General features: G+C 46.6%; 1 protein-coding gene across 1 annotated transcript; it reads left to right on the top strand.

Annotated features, from left to right (window-relative positions):
- Nucleotides 1–5949: 5949 nt before the first annotated feature.
- rp1l1a (rp1 like 1a) lies at nucleotides 5950–16035 on the top strand. The gene is made up of 9 exons (XM_070930944.1): nucleotides 5950–6183; nucleotides 6440–6832; nucleotides 6915–7179; nucleotides 7362–8775; nucleotides 9124–10899; nucleotides 11020–12280; nucleotides 12674–13639; nucleotides 13724–14908; nucleotides 15643–16035. The coding sequence occupies exons 1-9, from the start codon at nucleotides 5950–5952 to the stop codon at nucleotides 16033–16035; spliced, it is 7887 nt and encodes a 2628-aa protein (XP_070787045.1).

Here is a 16035-nt window from a genome sequence, read left to right as displayed (position 1 = left end):
CCTTGGTCAACGACGCAAGTGCGCTTGGTTGCCGTTGGAGACGGACGCGGGCGCGTGGGTGGGGCGTGCGGCGCAGTCAACGCGATTACGTCGCGCACACGTATGACGTGTGGCAGTTGATTGAATGCTCAAATACAGGTAGCACGAAGCTTTATTTTAAGGTTTCTGTCATAATACTTAATGTAAAAGAAAGTTAATAGTGACACATCATATTTAATTAACTAATTATCCACCAAATATTCTGAAATAGTAACATAGTTATTTTGCCTAATGAGTTCAGCTGACACCTGTTGTTTCCATGTTCAGCCGCGACAGTTTGGAGACAGACTGATATTGTTTGAGTTGTCATTGAGTTTGTTTGCTGCTAATTGGTCCGTCCTGTAACTCGGTTTATCAATTCGGGAAAGCCACAGATGGCTCAGGCAAGTCTAATCCTCTTTCACATGTATCCCACTCCTCCTCTTCATCTCCCCTTCTCTCCCCTCCTCCTCCTCCTCTCTGCTCCTCTCTTCTTCTGCCTCTCTTCTCCTCCTGTGGTTCTCCAAGAAGTAAATCGGAGGAGACAGGGTTTACTAATGTAAAGATAGCGGATTGAGATTACGTCAAGTTAGCCATATCTACAATACATCATTTCCGGTCGTGCATTTAAAATAAAAGTTTTATCTGCTGAAATACTAAGTCTGTGCAACTTCTTTATCTCTTTGAAACATTGTTGTGTAATAAAAACACTTTTTGATGACGGTGTGAATGATTAGTCAAATTATCCCTGCACTTTTGGCGGGTTGTAAATATCATGCTAATGTCTCCGTTCCAAACTGAAATGCACGCATTACTTTGAAAGTGCACGTCAGTGTACTTCCTGTCTGTAAGCCGCTGACTTGACGCATGTTTGAACATGCGCCTCATATCTCCGATCTCCGGGCTGAACTGAACACGGCTACTCCGGCCGATGTGACTGACGGAGCGGTCCATGCGCACTGCTGCCCGTGACTCCACCTGACTCTAACGTCTTACCATCTACATTTGTTTTGTAGTTTTTCCTGGATCTATAATCGGCCTTTTACCTCCCATCATTTCTGTCGGAATGCGTCCATAAAGGTAAGATTGGTCTCTTTCTGTTTCCCTCAAACTCCTGTTGTTGAAACTCCCAGACCTGGCCTTTCAGATCTGCACTGTGTGTCAATGTTTTTGTGTGTACCTGTGTATGTTGTTTATGTATGGTGTCATTTTATAACTATTTACATATGCATAGGCATATAGGTTGTTTCTGGAGAGGTGAGGTGAGTCACACACACACCTGTTTATGGGATGAGAGACAGAGAGGATTGAGCTGGTGCAAAGAGGAGTGAGTGGACCTCCAAAAGTAGGCCACACATCATCTAATCTCTCCTTTGCTTTCTTCTTCCTTTCCTTTGTCCTGCTGACTGAACCACTTACACTCCAGCGCTGACAAAACTCCAGTTACTTTTGTTCCTATTTTAAGAAGAAAAGTGTGTATACCTCTAAAACAGAGAGGAAGGGAAGAGAAGGGCCTTGAAACACAAGAGTTTTAGTTCTTAAACTTACTGCAGGATGAAGCCTCTGCCTGAGTGCTGTTGTGTAATATCCAGAGATACAATGCAGAGGTGATGGTTTCCTTGATTTATCCACAAGGAATACCCATTAGCTGCCTGCCTCGCTCCTGTCAGCACAGGAGCTACTCATCCCTGACTTCCTGTCTACCCAGAATTCTCTGAGGCCCACCTACTGGTTCTCGGTCTCTCATTAAAGCTGTGAAGCAGATACAGATTGATGAAATAAGGAGTTACATGGCTCCAAATTATGTAATAATTTGCTCAGTAAAACAAGATTTCTTATTTCAAGAATATCCTGGAAAAGGAAATAATATATTAATATACATATTAATAAATTAATCAATTGTTCTAACTGTCCTTGGTGTTCTCAAAAGCACAGAATGAGTGTATTGTAAAGTGGAAAACGATGTTTTCATTTGGTTTTGTTGCTGTTTTAAAACTTGATCTTAAAGCGCCTCCAGTGAATGTTGCAATACGGTGTCCCTGAACAGCAGCAGGAGACACTGCTCTCATTGAATTTGAAAGTTTAAAGGACTTTCAGAATAATTATCTTGTAAAATAGTCCTTCCATTTGTTGCTTTTCTTTCAACCTGAGTCTTATTTTGTAGATTTATTTAGAGAGATAAAACCATGAGGGAAGGATGTGAACCATGCGCTTATTTTGAATTAGACTTGTTTATTTTTACGTTTTAATATCAAATATTGAAACAGAGTGTTCATTATTGCAGGGCTGCAGTTCAAGTACTGTTCTTAAAGCTACTCTGATGAATATTCTTATATTACCAATGGGTCAAATAACTACTTGTATGTGAAAGGCACTTTATTATTATTATTATCACCCAACTCTGCAGTTCCCCTCACTTTCATAAAGCGTTTTAGCATCTTCAAGCCCTTTGTTTTGATTTTCTGGCCCCTAACTTGACTGTTTTGGTTCTCTCTCACCGCTCTCATCAGCGCCTGCAGACCAAGCAGGCAGCTGTTTTCAGTTCAGATATACGCTACCTGCCCAGCAGCAAACAGCAGACAGACAAAGTTAGCAACTAGCTGGTGAACAGAGTGGAGCATTTAGCAGCTAAAGACCTAGCTAGTTTGGGAGGCCTCCTATTGGTTAGCAACCCGACTGGATGCTCCAGAGCCACCAGGTTGGTGGAGAGGAAAACAGTTAAAAGGAGAGCGAATATTGGACTTACGTTCACCAGGTATCCAGAAACTTGACTCCAGGCGTTTTCACTTACTGCCTGATTACAGCTCCTCCCAGGACTCGGACTGATTGACGTCTCCCTCTCTCTCCTGTTTGTTTTTTCCGACACCTTTTAGGGCGAGACAAATTTACACCTTTACCATTTGCCGTCACTTTCCCCCTTTCCCACTGTCCATAAGTTACATTACACAACATCTAGAATTCCCACTTTATACCCAAATACAGCTTTTCAAACAGTATAATGTACGTTCATTCAAACAGGGTCAGAGAAGAAAACGAAATAGGGACAAAAACAGAGTGAAAATATGAAGTGTGAAAATCAATTGTAAATGGGGTTTTTTTTGCTCCTACTAATGTTTGGTTGTTGATGTGTTTTGCCTGGTTGTGATGATGATGATTCCCCACCACTCCTCCAGTGATGATAACTAGTTTGCCATGACGCAGTTCAATAGGAGCAGTTGGTGTTTTCAGTGATTTCTAAACAGAAGGCACCCTGCTGTCTGACAGACTGTCTGTAATTACAATCCTCTCTGACGATAGGCCATTTGTGTGTGTGTGTGTGTGTGTGTGTGTGTGTGTGTGTGTGTGAGAGAGAGAGAGACATGGGAAGCGAGATAGAGAACAATATAGATGTCATTTGACGATCATCAACTTTCTTCTTCTGCCTTTACCCTCACTAACACAACTCAAAGGGAAGGAACATTTCAGTTACAAGTCTACCGAGTGATCTTTCACACGAGTATCTATGATGAACACTTCCTGCTCCCCCATCCACCTGGTTCTGAGTCCAAATAAAAGAAACCATCAAAATTGCAAATTAACATGTGCCTCTTCTGCAGGTCAGGTGCAGCATGCATAAGAACATCACCTGTCTCACCACCATCTTGGCCTCACCATAGCAACACCCCCCCCCCCACACACACACACACAGGTTCTTAAGCAGGCTTTTCGTTCTATCCTTAGCCTCCCCCCCTCCCCCCCCCCTCTCCTGTCTTCTCCTCTCCCCTCATTTCTCCTCTCTCCACCCGCCCCCCTCCCTCCTCCGTGTGCCTGATTACCGACTGCCATTTTACCCAGAGAGCTGTGGAACCGGGAGCTCTGCTGTACATCCTATGGCTCAAGCTGCAGACACATATACACACACTCAGACACATAGTGCTAACTCCTGGTCTGACTCGACCAGTCGGACCCTGCGCAGACAGTAACTGATTGCCCTCTTTTTCACATCTCTTTGGACCATGTTTCCGGAATATGTGAGTAGCCTATGTAGAGATTTAAATGGATGAATAGTGGTAAAAAAAAAAAAAAGGTCTTTAGTTTAAGTTAAAGTTGTAGAGATGGGTCTGTAGTTAAAATATAATGACAATGGCGGAGTGATAAAATAATGTGTGGTGATATAATGTGGGTCTACAGTTGATATATAGTGGGAAAAGGGGTTCTACAGTTACTGCTATGACTTGTTTTTACCTATTCATTATTTTTCATTGGTCATTTATTGTCTCTTAAATCTTAAGAAGAGTGAATGCATGTGTGTTTTCAGGCCTCAGTGGGGAAAATAATTTAAAGTCGAGTTCTTAACCTGCGCCACTCTTTCAAATTCTTAAAGTAAAAATACAGGCCTACTTACAGCAGCTATCCAGCAACCTCGTCGCCCAGTTCAAATGTATTATTTGCATGCATGATCTGTTTCAAAGCTAGTGAGAATGAGCTTCGGGAAGACCTTGGAAAGCAATGATTTGCTGCCGTGGCTAAAAATCATGTCGGCTACATGTAGTTTGGTGCATTTGGTTAACTGTTGCATTCCCCTCAAAGGCTAAATGAAATGGATGGGGTGATATATTAGGTGTAAAGTTGTTAAGAGAGACAGCTGAAGTGGGATTAAGAAGCAGAGCGTCATGCTGGGAGTGTCTACAGCTAAGAGCAGTGATTTGGCCTGCAGTCTAACCTCATGGGACTTAAAAGCCTGCTAAGCCTGCTGATAACAGTCACCTTTTTTCATAGATTATTGAAAGTCATCCCAGTTAGCAGTCATAATTAACATAAGTATCATTCTATTGAATATAAGAAGTCATGTGTCACTCTGGGCTGATCAACGTAGTCTGTAGATTCAGGCTACATCTGTTTATATTGGAGTCTGGACAATTATCCAAATGCACACAGACCTGTGGAACCCATCAAAACCAAAAAGAAAAGTACACGTTGTGTATTACTCTGTCAGTCAGTGAATTGTGAGGTTATAAAACAAAGTGAAACAGTATGAATTACGTACTGTATATTATGCAAGCTGGTTTATGTCGGCTGTTCAGAAGCAGGAAACTTTTCACGTCCGTTCCAAATAGGATTTCTAGCTGTGTGCTAGGCCGCTCCACTAAATATAGCAGGCGCTGTGTCTTTAAATCTATATTGATGTGCATATAGCTGCATTTGATATTGTTAGCTAACATTATGTGAATGTTTTCTGTTATGTCTTTTGCCCCAAAGTTGACTAAATTCAGCAGAAACCTTCTGTTTCAGCCATATTGTGAACACACTCTTCTGATATGTATCACTTTGACGTGAAAGATGCTTGCACAGAACATTTTGAGAGAATAAGAATCATAGGGAATCTTTAGGAAATCTGTTGGCTTGATTTGGAAATGACTTCCGACAAAACGCTTACCCTGTTGTAGCCAAAAGACATATGTAACACCCTCATATGTAAGGTTGTCCTGTTAAAGGATGTCCTGTCCTGAATCCCCATTCAAACACCCCGATTAGGAGCTGTGACCTTGTGAGTGTGATTAGAAAGTGTGTGAACAGAAAAACAAAAGGCAATGCAACACATTAAAAAGATAATAAAATAGAATTGAATCTTTTGAAAGCATTTGCTGTTGAAATACTCTTACTGTAATTGATGATAGAGGCACCACCACAATGCTGTAACTCATAGTATAGTTAGTAGTTTTAAAAAGCATTGTGTAATAGTGGTGATTCTACAAAATAAAATCGAATTCCTCTGTATTCCTTCGTGTGTGTACGTGTGCAGTTTAAGTTACTGGCAATGCAATGAGGTGGCAAAACACTCGATGCAGTCTTAATGTGAATATATTTGTAACAGTTTTGGTATGCAACAAATTCTTTAGATTCTGTTTTGCACGTTTGTGTGTCTCCCTCAGGTGTGTGTGAGATCGCAGCATGCATTCGGTCCAGGCAGGGATGTGGGACCCCCGGCCCCCATCTAAACATGCCTCGCCCCTCCCTCCGCCACCCCTGTACAGCTTGCGCCCCGCCCATGTGACCACAGCCACCCCAGCCAAGCGGATCACCTTCTACAAAAGCGGCGACAGCCAGTTTGGGGGTATCAGGATGGCAGTCCACAAGCGCAGCTTCAAATGCTTTGACGCCCTGCTGGACGACCTTTCCCAAAAGGTTAGTGTGGCAGGTCCCAGAGCTGTGATGTAGAGATTTCTTTTGAAGCCGACTGTGCACTTTAATGTTTTCAACACCAACATTAGCTCTACCTCCTTACATTTTTCACCAGCTGACATTCCATTTATTGCTTTGGGAAAAATTCTCATACAAAACTATTTAAAATGTTTTCTTTGCTAGCCTAAGACTCTCAAACTGCCTTCTCAGTATCTCGATCTGGATAGACAGGTAGATACATATATGTGTCCACATACAGGTGCCCCTACCATTTGGTGTGCGGACTGTGACCACTCCCCGTGGCATCCACACCATCAAACACCTGGAGCAGCTCCAGGACGGCGGCTGCTACCTCTGCTCCGACCGTCGCCAGGCTAAGCCGGTCAACATGGAGATAGCCAGCAAACGCCCAAACATCTGGCACCATCACAGCCGTAGGCCCCAGCGGCCCGAAACCTCGTCTGCAACACCCCCTGGCCACTTGCCTTACAGGCAGCGACGGATCCTGCTGGTGAAGAACAGCGAGCCGGGCATGAGGAGGAGCGTGGTGCTGAGCAGGAGGTCGACCCGGAGCCTGAGGGCCTTTCTTGACGAGGTGTCCGAGGTGATGCTGTTTCATGTCCGCAAGCTCTACACTGCAGAGGGACGCAGGGTAAGAAGTGGTTTTGAATGTATGGTCATGTAGATGACACCCTGTGTAGTGGAAACTCCTGACACTGTGAATTTGTTTCCAGATTGACAGCGTGCAAAGCCTGATGACTTGTCCTGGTGTGTTGGTGTGTGTTGGCCGGGAAGCCTTCAGCCCAATGCTGGTAAACTTTATCAGGAAGAGCTCAGAGGAAAAACTGCCTGGTCTGGACAGCAGGTCCCCTGGTCTTGGCCCCAGGACTCCTGGAAACGGGGCCCGATCTCCTGCTACTCAAGGAGCAAGATCCCCACCTCATGGAGCTCAGTCCAGAGCCAGCGAGTACAGTGAAGGGCATGAAAACAAGAAAAATGGTATGTTTTTTTTGGTCTTTACAAAATGTGTATAGGCATGGGTATGTAAATATGCACTACTTGGTGGATAAATGGCCAATACACAAAGCTCAATTTCAACAACAAACCTAAAATAGTTAAAGGAATAAGAAAAAGTGAAATACAGGTTACATTAACATTTGCTTTTCTCTCTCTCCGTTCAGTTAACTTTGGTCTGGAAACCAAAAAAAGCATCATCCACCCTCGTTCAGATTCGTCAAACCGCTCCACCCGTTTCTCCTTGTCTTCAGAGAAGTCAATCGGCAACGGTGTCAGTGCCTACTCCCAGGCCAGACCGGCTATTATGAACGAGGACATTGAAAAGCGCGTCCTGGTCAATAAAGATGGCAGCCTCTCAGTAGAGATGAGGGTGCGTTTTCGCCTACACAATGACGAGACACTCCAGTGGTCCACACAAATTAAAAAATCCCCATCCCTGACCAATGATTGTTGCCCCCTGAGTGAGGCCCAGCCCCATTACCTGCAGCAGGGTCAATCAGAGAGCTGCTCTGACCCTGATTCCACATCCTTCGATCCAGAGGGTGTAGATTATTCCAACCAACCTCAGCAACATCCATCGGAGGGAAACCGCTGCCCCTGCTGCTACCAGAGACAGGAACAGCAGTACGACTTGTGGGAAAACCCAGCACACAGCCACAAGCAGCGTCCTGTCCCTCCCCCACATAAATCCAGCCACACCCACACTGTGATGAGACATACACACTCTTCTAGCTCTTCTTCATCATGTAATTCCAGGAGGATGGTGCGCTGTCGAGCACGACTCACCAACTGCAGAGGAGGCTCAGGCACAGAGCAGAGCCAACTGGTCCAGGAAGAGATGTGTCTGACGGAGCAGGTAGAGCGCAGAGTAGAGGTGAAGCAGGATGGAGACACCCATGTAGAAGTGTGCAGGGTGAGCCGATGCTGCAGCCGCAGTGATGTAGTTGCCATGGATAGCAACCTACGACCAGTTAGCCGGAAGTCAGTAGAGGATGAGCTACTGATGGAGGAAGATGGGGAACGTCCGCTGTCTGCAGTCAGCAGCTCCTCACATATCTTGCAATCGCTGAAAGAGGACCAGGATGATGACCTGCCACCCAGCGCTGCACAATGCTGCCATAGCAATGAACCATCCCCATCCTCAACATTCCAGACTCATCTGAATGACAAAACAACAGGCAACGTCTCAGCCAGTTCTGTCCACTCTACCGAACACAAGAAGCATGAGGGTGGGGAAGAGAGAGGAAGCAGGGCAGTATCTGCAGCCGCTTCCTGTTGCTGTGGAGCAGCCACACCTCATTCAACAGCTGAAGCAGAGGAGATGGATCGAGCTCCCGGCTCCAACACCAAAATGAGCAGAGCGTCTTGCATGTCAAGCAAAGCCAAGATCCCAAACTCAGAAGAAGAGGGAGCTGCAGATGATGAGGATGAAGAGATAAAGAGAGCTGTTAGCGGCTTGTCAGGTCACACGGGACTTTCAGCAGGCTCTCTGCAGTCAAGGGCATCCCGTGTGTGTCCAAATTGTGGCGGCTGCAAACATGGGATCAACTCTGGTTCCAACAGTAGAACATCACAAAGGTCCCGCTGTTCTCACCGACCATCTCCAAAGCCTGCCACACCTTGCTCCAACCAAGAGAAGGCCAATAACAGCAGTGATGATGATGACTCAGATGTTTCAGCTGTGTCAACACAATCCAACAAGTCAAACCTCACCAACCGTGGGCGCTTCTCTGCAATATCCAATGTCCTGGAGGGCAGAGCATCTAGTGCCATGTCCACAACATCCAATCCTGAGGCAGCAGGAAAAGAAGAAGAAAAGGCTCCTAGTGCCACCTCAGCCACAAGCCACAGGTCCAAGAGATCACACAAATCTGGCTGTAATGACAGCACTGGCATTACAGCAGAAAAAGAGGAAAGAAGCCCCAGTACCATGTCAGCTCAGCCTGACTGCAGCAGCATGGCTGAGCCTCCTAACATCAGGACAAGAGAGGAAGCAGAGGGAGAGAACGTTGTAGAGAGAGCTCTCAGCTCCTTGTCAGCCAAATCTAGTGCTTCTGCAAAGACCAGTGCTTTAGTCAAGTTAAGCATTAAGGTTGCCTCCCAAACTGATGATACAACTTTGGAAGAGGATGAGACAAACAAAAGAACTCCTAGTGCCCTTTCTGTCAAGTCTAATACTTCAGCTAAATCAACTAAATCAAATATATCAGCAAAGTCCGGCACATCTCACAGGTCTATTTGCAGTCATTGTGCGAGAGCGGTATCTCCAGGTGCTAACACAGCTGATAAACCCGTTATTGAAGCAACAGGACAGGAAGAAGGAATGGAGGCAGAGGAGAGAGCAGCAAGTGCCATGTCAGCCAAGTCCAATCTGTCTGCCAAGTCTAATAAATCCCATAAGTCCACCAAAGCTTTGGAAAGGTCACTTTCTCCCAGGTTAGAAACAGGAGGAGCTGGAGAAGAAAGGGCCACGAGTCAAATGTCTGACAGATCAGTTAAATCTAACATGTCTTCCAAGTCATGCAAGTCTAACTATAATGGCAATGAAATGACGGCATCTCCAAGCTTAAGGGTAGCTGAGGAAAAAGAGAATGAGATGGCAGAACAGGAAACACAGCAGAGGCCAGAAAGTGTAATGTCTGCTAAAGTACCTGAGGGCCGTACTGCCAGTGCTTTATCCGGTAAATCAGTTTCTTCTGCAAAGTCTCAAAACCTAAATTGTGACACAAGTTCAAGGGTGGCTTCTCCAGCTAAAGGCACAGCAAAGACAATAGTGGACAGCACAGAGGACAGAGCCCCCAGTGCCATGACAGGGAAATCACACGCCTCTGCCAAGTCCTCAAAGTCCCAGAAGTCAAACCGCACCACAGCATCTCCAAACCCAAATGAAGCTGATGTCCCTTCTAATGAGACAAATGGAGAAGATGAGCAAAATGAAAATCAAGAGCGGGTGTTAAGCGTTATGTCTGCAAAGTCAAAATCTTCAGTAAGGTCCAGTACTTCGCACAAGTCAAGCAAGAATCTCAAATCGGTGTCGCCAAGTCCAAATGTCACCATTAAAACACCAGGAGGTGTTGATGAGGAAGGAAATAAGGCAACAGTGAGAGCACCAAGTTCTGCATCAGCAAAATCAGGGAAATCTAATGGTTCATTCAAGTCCAATCATAACAGGACAGCTGATATTGCTGTTATTGAAACAGCAGATGCTGATGAAAAGGTTGTGGAAGACAATGCACCAAGAGGTAAATCTTTTGAACACTCTCATGGCCAAACGCTCTCACCCAGGAGGACATGTTCACCACGGACCCACTCACCCAAAGCTCCAGCTGCATCCCCCAGCAGGCCACAATCCCCTGTGCAACAGTTGTTGCCTGGCCCCGGTGTTGGAGAGACAAGAGGGCCCAGTGCCTTGTCAGTGCACTCCACAACCTCTGCTAGATCTGGCCGATCCAAATGTCGCTGTGGAGCAGCTTCAGCACTTGAAAGGGCAAAAAAAGAAAAGGAGGGGGAGGAAAATGAAGATAGTGAGGAGGTTTCTGAACGGGCTGCCAGCATCCTGTCGTCCTCAACCAAAAGACAGAGGAGAGAATCAGGAGGCACAGAGCAACCACTTAGTCGAAATTCATCAGGGTCAGTCTCTCTTGGGTTGCCAGAAGACCAAGAAACAGCTGACTCAGACAGTGGCAAGTCCAGTGTCTCTTTTCACATAAACGCTGAGAGTAGGGGCAGAGTGAAGACTCCCAATGTCCCCAAAGCCACAGAGCAGTCCACTTTGAAGGAAGATGTGGCGGAAACAGGGTCCGTCATGTCTCAAAAGTCCAACTGTAATGGCAGTAAAAGCACTTTGTCTCACAATCCTCCAGCCATCGATATCACTACTATTGAAACCACAGGAGGGAGTGAGGATAAAGGTGAAGAAGGTGGAGAGCAAAAAACAGAAAGGGCAGCCAGTGCATTTTCAGCCAAAAGCAGCAGGTCTCTTTGCAACTGTAGTATCAAAGCAGCAACTCAAATGCTTGACAATAAGCCTAAAGAGCAACATACTAGTGCCAGCCCAACCAAAGCAGGAAATTACCTTGAAACAGAAAGTGTGAAGTCTGCTTCAACGACAAAAGCTAGCAATCTGGAGGCCCCCAACAACAGGACCTCATCTGCAATGTCATCAGCAAGTGCTAAAGTTCGGAGCAAATCCCCTGCAAGTGCCAGCGTTAAAAATGCCAATATAGCAAAGACAACAAATAATGATACTGAAAGCCTGGCCAGTAGACCAGCTAGTGAGGCCAAAGAGAAAGAAGACATTGCAGACACCAAGGCAGCCAGTGTCCTCTCCAAGAGTCCCTGTTGCCTCAAGCCTGGGTCGGGAGCTTCAGCTCAAAAAATGAAAGCCTCAAAGGAGAGTAAAGGAGAGGAGGCCAAGTCCAAGGCAGGAAGCAACAGTGGCAGTATCAAAACGTCCAATTCTCAAAAGAGAGAAACGTCTCTCAAATCCTCTAGCCCCTGTCCCTTACACAACACTCTCACCCTGTCTGCGGCTGACCTGCTGAAGGAGGCCATGGCGAACCCACAGACAAAGGCCAGCAAAACCAGTGACAAGCCCAAGAGCGAGAAAAATGAGTGTCAGAGGAGCAGGAACCAGGAGCTGGACTTGACACCTGCCTGTCTGCCCAACGCTTCCCCCAACGAGGTTGTCAGTGACTGGCTGCGGAGCATTCCCGCCAACAGCAGCATGCTTGCACTTGGTGATGAGCTGAATGAAGAAGAGGAGAAGCAAGAAAAGGTGGAGGAAGAGAAACTCGGAGAAGAGGCAGTGGAGGAGGAGGAGACTCCTGAGGATGAGAAAGCGGACAAGGAGGAGAAAGTTGAGGCTGAAGAGGAGGAAGAGAAAGAGGAGGAAGCTGAATGCAATGCAGCAGAGGAGGAGAAGAGTTCAGATCCAGCTCCAGGTGATGCAGAGGGTACTTCTTCTCACCCCAACACTCAGTTGTTGAGCGGTGAGTCTTTGCCCAGGACCTGGCATTCTTCAGCTGCTGTGATGAAAGTTCTTCTGAGCTCTTCTTTGGGTCGATGTCAGAGCATGCCTGAGGTAAGCCAATTACTTTATGTAAAGGACTTTTTGTCTACATGATCATGTAACAAAACCTTTCCTATTCTATTTTGTGGAATAATCACAAAAAAGCTATCAAGTTTCAGGCTTTCCTTTCTGTGTCTTTAGGATGAAGCTATTAAAGCTGCATCTAGCAACTAATTGCAATATGATTAATGTGTATTTCATCAATTAACTAATGAATCGGTTAGTCTAACCTTTTTGGCTTGTAAACCCTTAAATTGAAAGAATCTCTCATGACCTTGTCACAGCTTGCATATGAAACCAGTGCTCTTCATGAATGCCTAGTTTACAGGACATAGAATGGATTCGATGAATGTGAGCAAATAATATGGATGTAACGTAATCTGTATTCTCTGCTGTCTTCTGTAGGTGTCTCCAGTTTATGGTCGTAGACTGAGCACATCAGCCAGAGGGCTCTTGGACTGTTTGGCCCAGCTCCAGCTCATTGACCCTGCAGTGAGCCCTGGCTGTGACCAACAGAAGGACCGCAACCAGCAGTATGAGGACATTATGGCCATCCTTCAATCCCTCTGGCTCACTGAACCCAAGAACATTGAGGCCAAGGACATTGGCACAGAGCAGGTGACTCCGCCGAGGTCCTCATCTGGTGTGGATATGAGCACTGGCTCTGGAGGATCAGGGAAGGATAATGGAAATAAAGGTGGAGATGAAACGAAGAAAAACACAACAAAAAAGACAAATGAGGATGAAGGAGCAGAGAAGGTTATAGGAGAGGAGGAAGGAAATGCAGTGGCACGACACAAGGAAACTGAGTCAGAACCAGAGGAGATATCCACTGAGCAAGTTAAGTCAGACACAGCAGAGGAACCGGTACAGAGTGAAGAACAAAGTACAGTCCCTGCAAGTCTGGACAGCCCAAAAGCCTCTGAGAATCCCTCATCATCAGACAAGAGCTCTGCTAATGACAGTTCTAAATCCCCCACCGATAACGAACGAGAGACGCTGGAGGACTCCAGCTCAGGCACGCCCCCGACTGTCCTGCGAGCACCCTTGTCAAAAAGACTATCCCAAGACCCTGATCCGGTGTGGGTCCTGCACCTTCTGAAGAAGCTGGAGAAGCAGTTCATGAACCACTACATCAACGCCATGGCGGAGTTCAAAGTTCGTTGGGACCTGGACGACAGCCTCATCCTGGACACCATGATATCCGAGCTGAGGGAAGAGGTGAGCCGACGCATCCAGAGCAGCATTGGACGCGAAATGAGGAAGATTCAGAGTCGTGCCGGCAGAAGTGGGAGGTCGCCCCGGCCACCGCAAGGGGGGAACCTCTCCAGGGAGTCCACCATGACAGAGAAGAGACGTCGAATGCTGAAGGTAATTCCACCACAAATCCTCCTAACATTAAACAACATTTTGCTGCTTGTAAGGCACAAAGGTAATGTTTGATTTATTTTTCAGGTCATGAAGAACCAGTCATTGAAAACTGCTGACTCCCTCAGCGATGGAGAGATGACGGGTGAGTTCAGCGACCAGCGAAGTGAGGACGAGTACTGTCCCTGTGATGCTTGTGTCCGCAAGAAAATGGCCTCCCGGCCTCTCAAAACGAACCCGATGGCATCCGAAGCACCAGTGATGATGGAGTTTGACCTCCTTAAGATACTGCAGCTGAAGAAAAGCCCATCGCCCGTGCCTGCAGCTGTGCCACAACCTGCAGAGGGGGGAGGTGACAGCGTGGTCCTCGACGAGGAGGGCAGGAATTTAGAGATATTGCAGGAGGAAGAGGAGGAGGATGAAACTAAAGAGGATATCAAAGCTGATGTTGTTTTAGAGGAGACAATCCCAGAGGAAGATGAGGAAATGGGAGAAGAAGAGGAGGATGGGGGTGAGGTAGGAGAAGAGGAGGTAGGAGATGAAAAGGAGGAAAAAGAGGAAAATAGTGTAGGGGATGATGAACAGGAAGAGGGAGAAACAGGCGGTGAGGAAGCTGGGGAAGAGGAGACATCAGAAAATGGAGAGGAGGAGGAGGAAGAGGAGGAGGTAGAATGCCAATGCCAGTCTGCCACAAATGAGGAGGAGAGCGACATGGCAGAAGAAGGAGAGGAGGGAGAGGGAGAAACAGCTGAAGGAGAAGAGGCTGAGGAAACTAGTGGCAACACAGGTGAGGATGAGACAGCCGATGATGAGGAGAGAGCAGGAGAGGAAGAGGGGGAGAACGCAGAGGATGAAGGGGAGACAGGGGACAACGAGGGAGAGACAAGAACCGGGGAAGAAGAGGAGGAGAGTGACAAGGAGACAGTAAAAGAGGTAACAGCAGGTGAAAGAGAGACCACTGAAAATGAAGAGGGTGATGAGGGGGAGGAGGCAGAGGTGGAAGAGTGTGAGGAAGAAGAAACGACAGGCAGGGAGAGTGGAGAAGAGGCATGTGGGGAAACGGAGGACGACAATGCCGCGACAAATGAGGCAAATGACGAATCCACGGTGGTGGAGGAGTTTGCGGAGGGAAACATCAGCGCTTCGGCAGAGGCAGAGGACGAAGACGAGGATGAGGGCACCGGGGAAGGGGAGTCACATGAAGATGAAAAGGGAGGAGAGAGTGAAGAGCAGGAAGGGGAGGCATCAGAGGAGGAGAGAGCCTCGCCACAGGTGGGATGAACCAAATGCAAAAACTACCAAACTACCAACCGCTAAATAAAACCCAGGTTCTGAGAAAGCTTTAAACATTGATGAAGAGCATTTCTATTTTTATTCTGGAAGTTTAATAGCAAGATGGTCTGCTAACGCATGCAACAACTTTTTGTTCTTTGAAGAAAATGTTTAAAAAAACATCGGTGAGCTCACGACGTGACTGTGCCTCCATTCTAGCTATGAATGCCATTTTGAGTACTGCCTATTTTTTAAACACCACTGGAGTGCCTGGACGCGGTCGCAGGGTTCAGGTCTACTGCTCCTTAAAGAGGAATCTGACCTACTGCAGCCTGACCACTAATTCTAAAAGCCTGTGGGAAAAGATAATCTCGCTATCCAATTAGACAGACTGAACAAATCTGTTTTGTTTGGCAGCAAGAGTGAGTCCGCTGATGGTCTGCTGTTATTGTCAGTCACAAACTGTTAAAACCTTCTGTTTAACAAGGTCTCATACTTTAAATCAATGTGCGCTCACCTAATCTGACACACACAGAAATTTAAACATTCAGTATTTTAATGCAGCTTTCCAGAACTGATAAGGTCAAACTGATTTTATTGCCGACCATTGCTTTTGCTCGTTATGTAATTAGCACGTCGCTGTAATTACTGACACTTAGCTGCCCCAGTAGTGCCCAATTTAGTTAATTACAACTGCTCACAGATAATTTACTGTTATCTCGTTTAACCCTCAGGGCCAGGGGGTGACAGAGGGAGAGGAGGCAGACGCCGAAGACTCAGACACAGACAAACGTCCAAGTGACACCAGTGCGGATGAATCAGGACGTGTGGAAGATACCGTTGAGGAGCTCAAGCCCGAGGAAGAGGAGGACGAGGGAGAGGTGAACAGAAAGGAGGGGGGTGCTCTCCTCCATCAGTTCACCAGGACCTCTGTGGAGTCCCAGCCCGGCTCCTTGGAGGATGTTAACACAGATTCGCCCCAAAACCCTGTAAACTCCATAGAAGTGCCCAAAATGGCTGTTGATGTATCCACTGGTGGTGGCACAGGCCAGAGGAGGAGCCGGTCGCCGGCTAGGGCCAAACGCCGCAAACCCAAAGAGAGTGACGTGGAACTGGATAACATTTAA

The sequence above is a fragment of the Enoplosus armatus genome, chromosome 24 (genome assembly GCF_043641665.1).
Source record: "Enoplosus armatus isolate fEnoArm2 chromosome 24, fEnoArm2.hap1, whole genome shotgun sequence".
Classification (NCBI taxonomy): domain Eukaryota; kingdom Metazoa; phylum Chordata; class Actinopteri; order Centrarchiformes; family Enoplosidae; genus Enoplosus; species Enoplosus armatus.
This window is presented reverse-complemented; position numbering and strand designations above follow the sequence as displayed.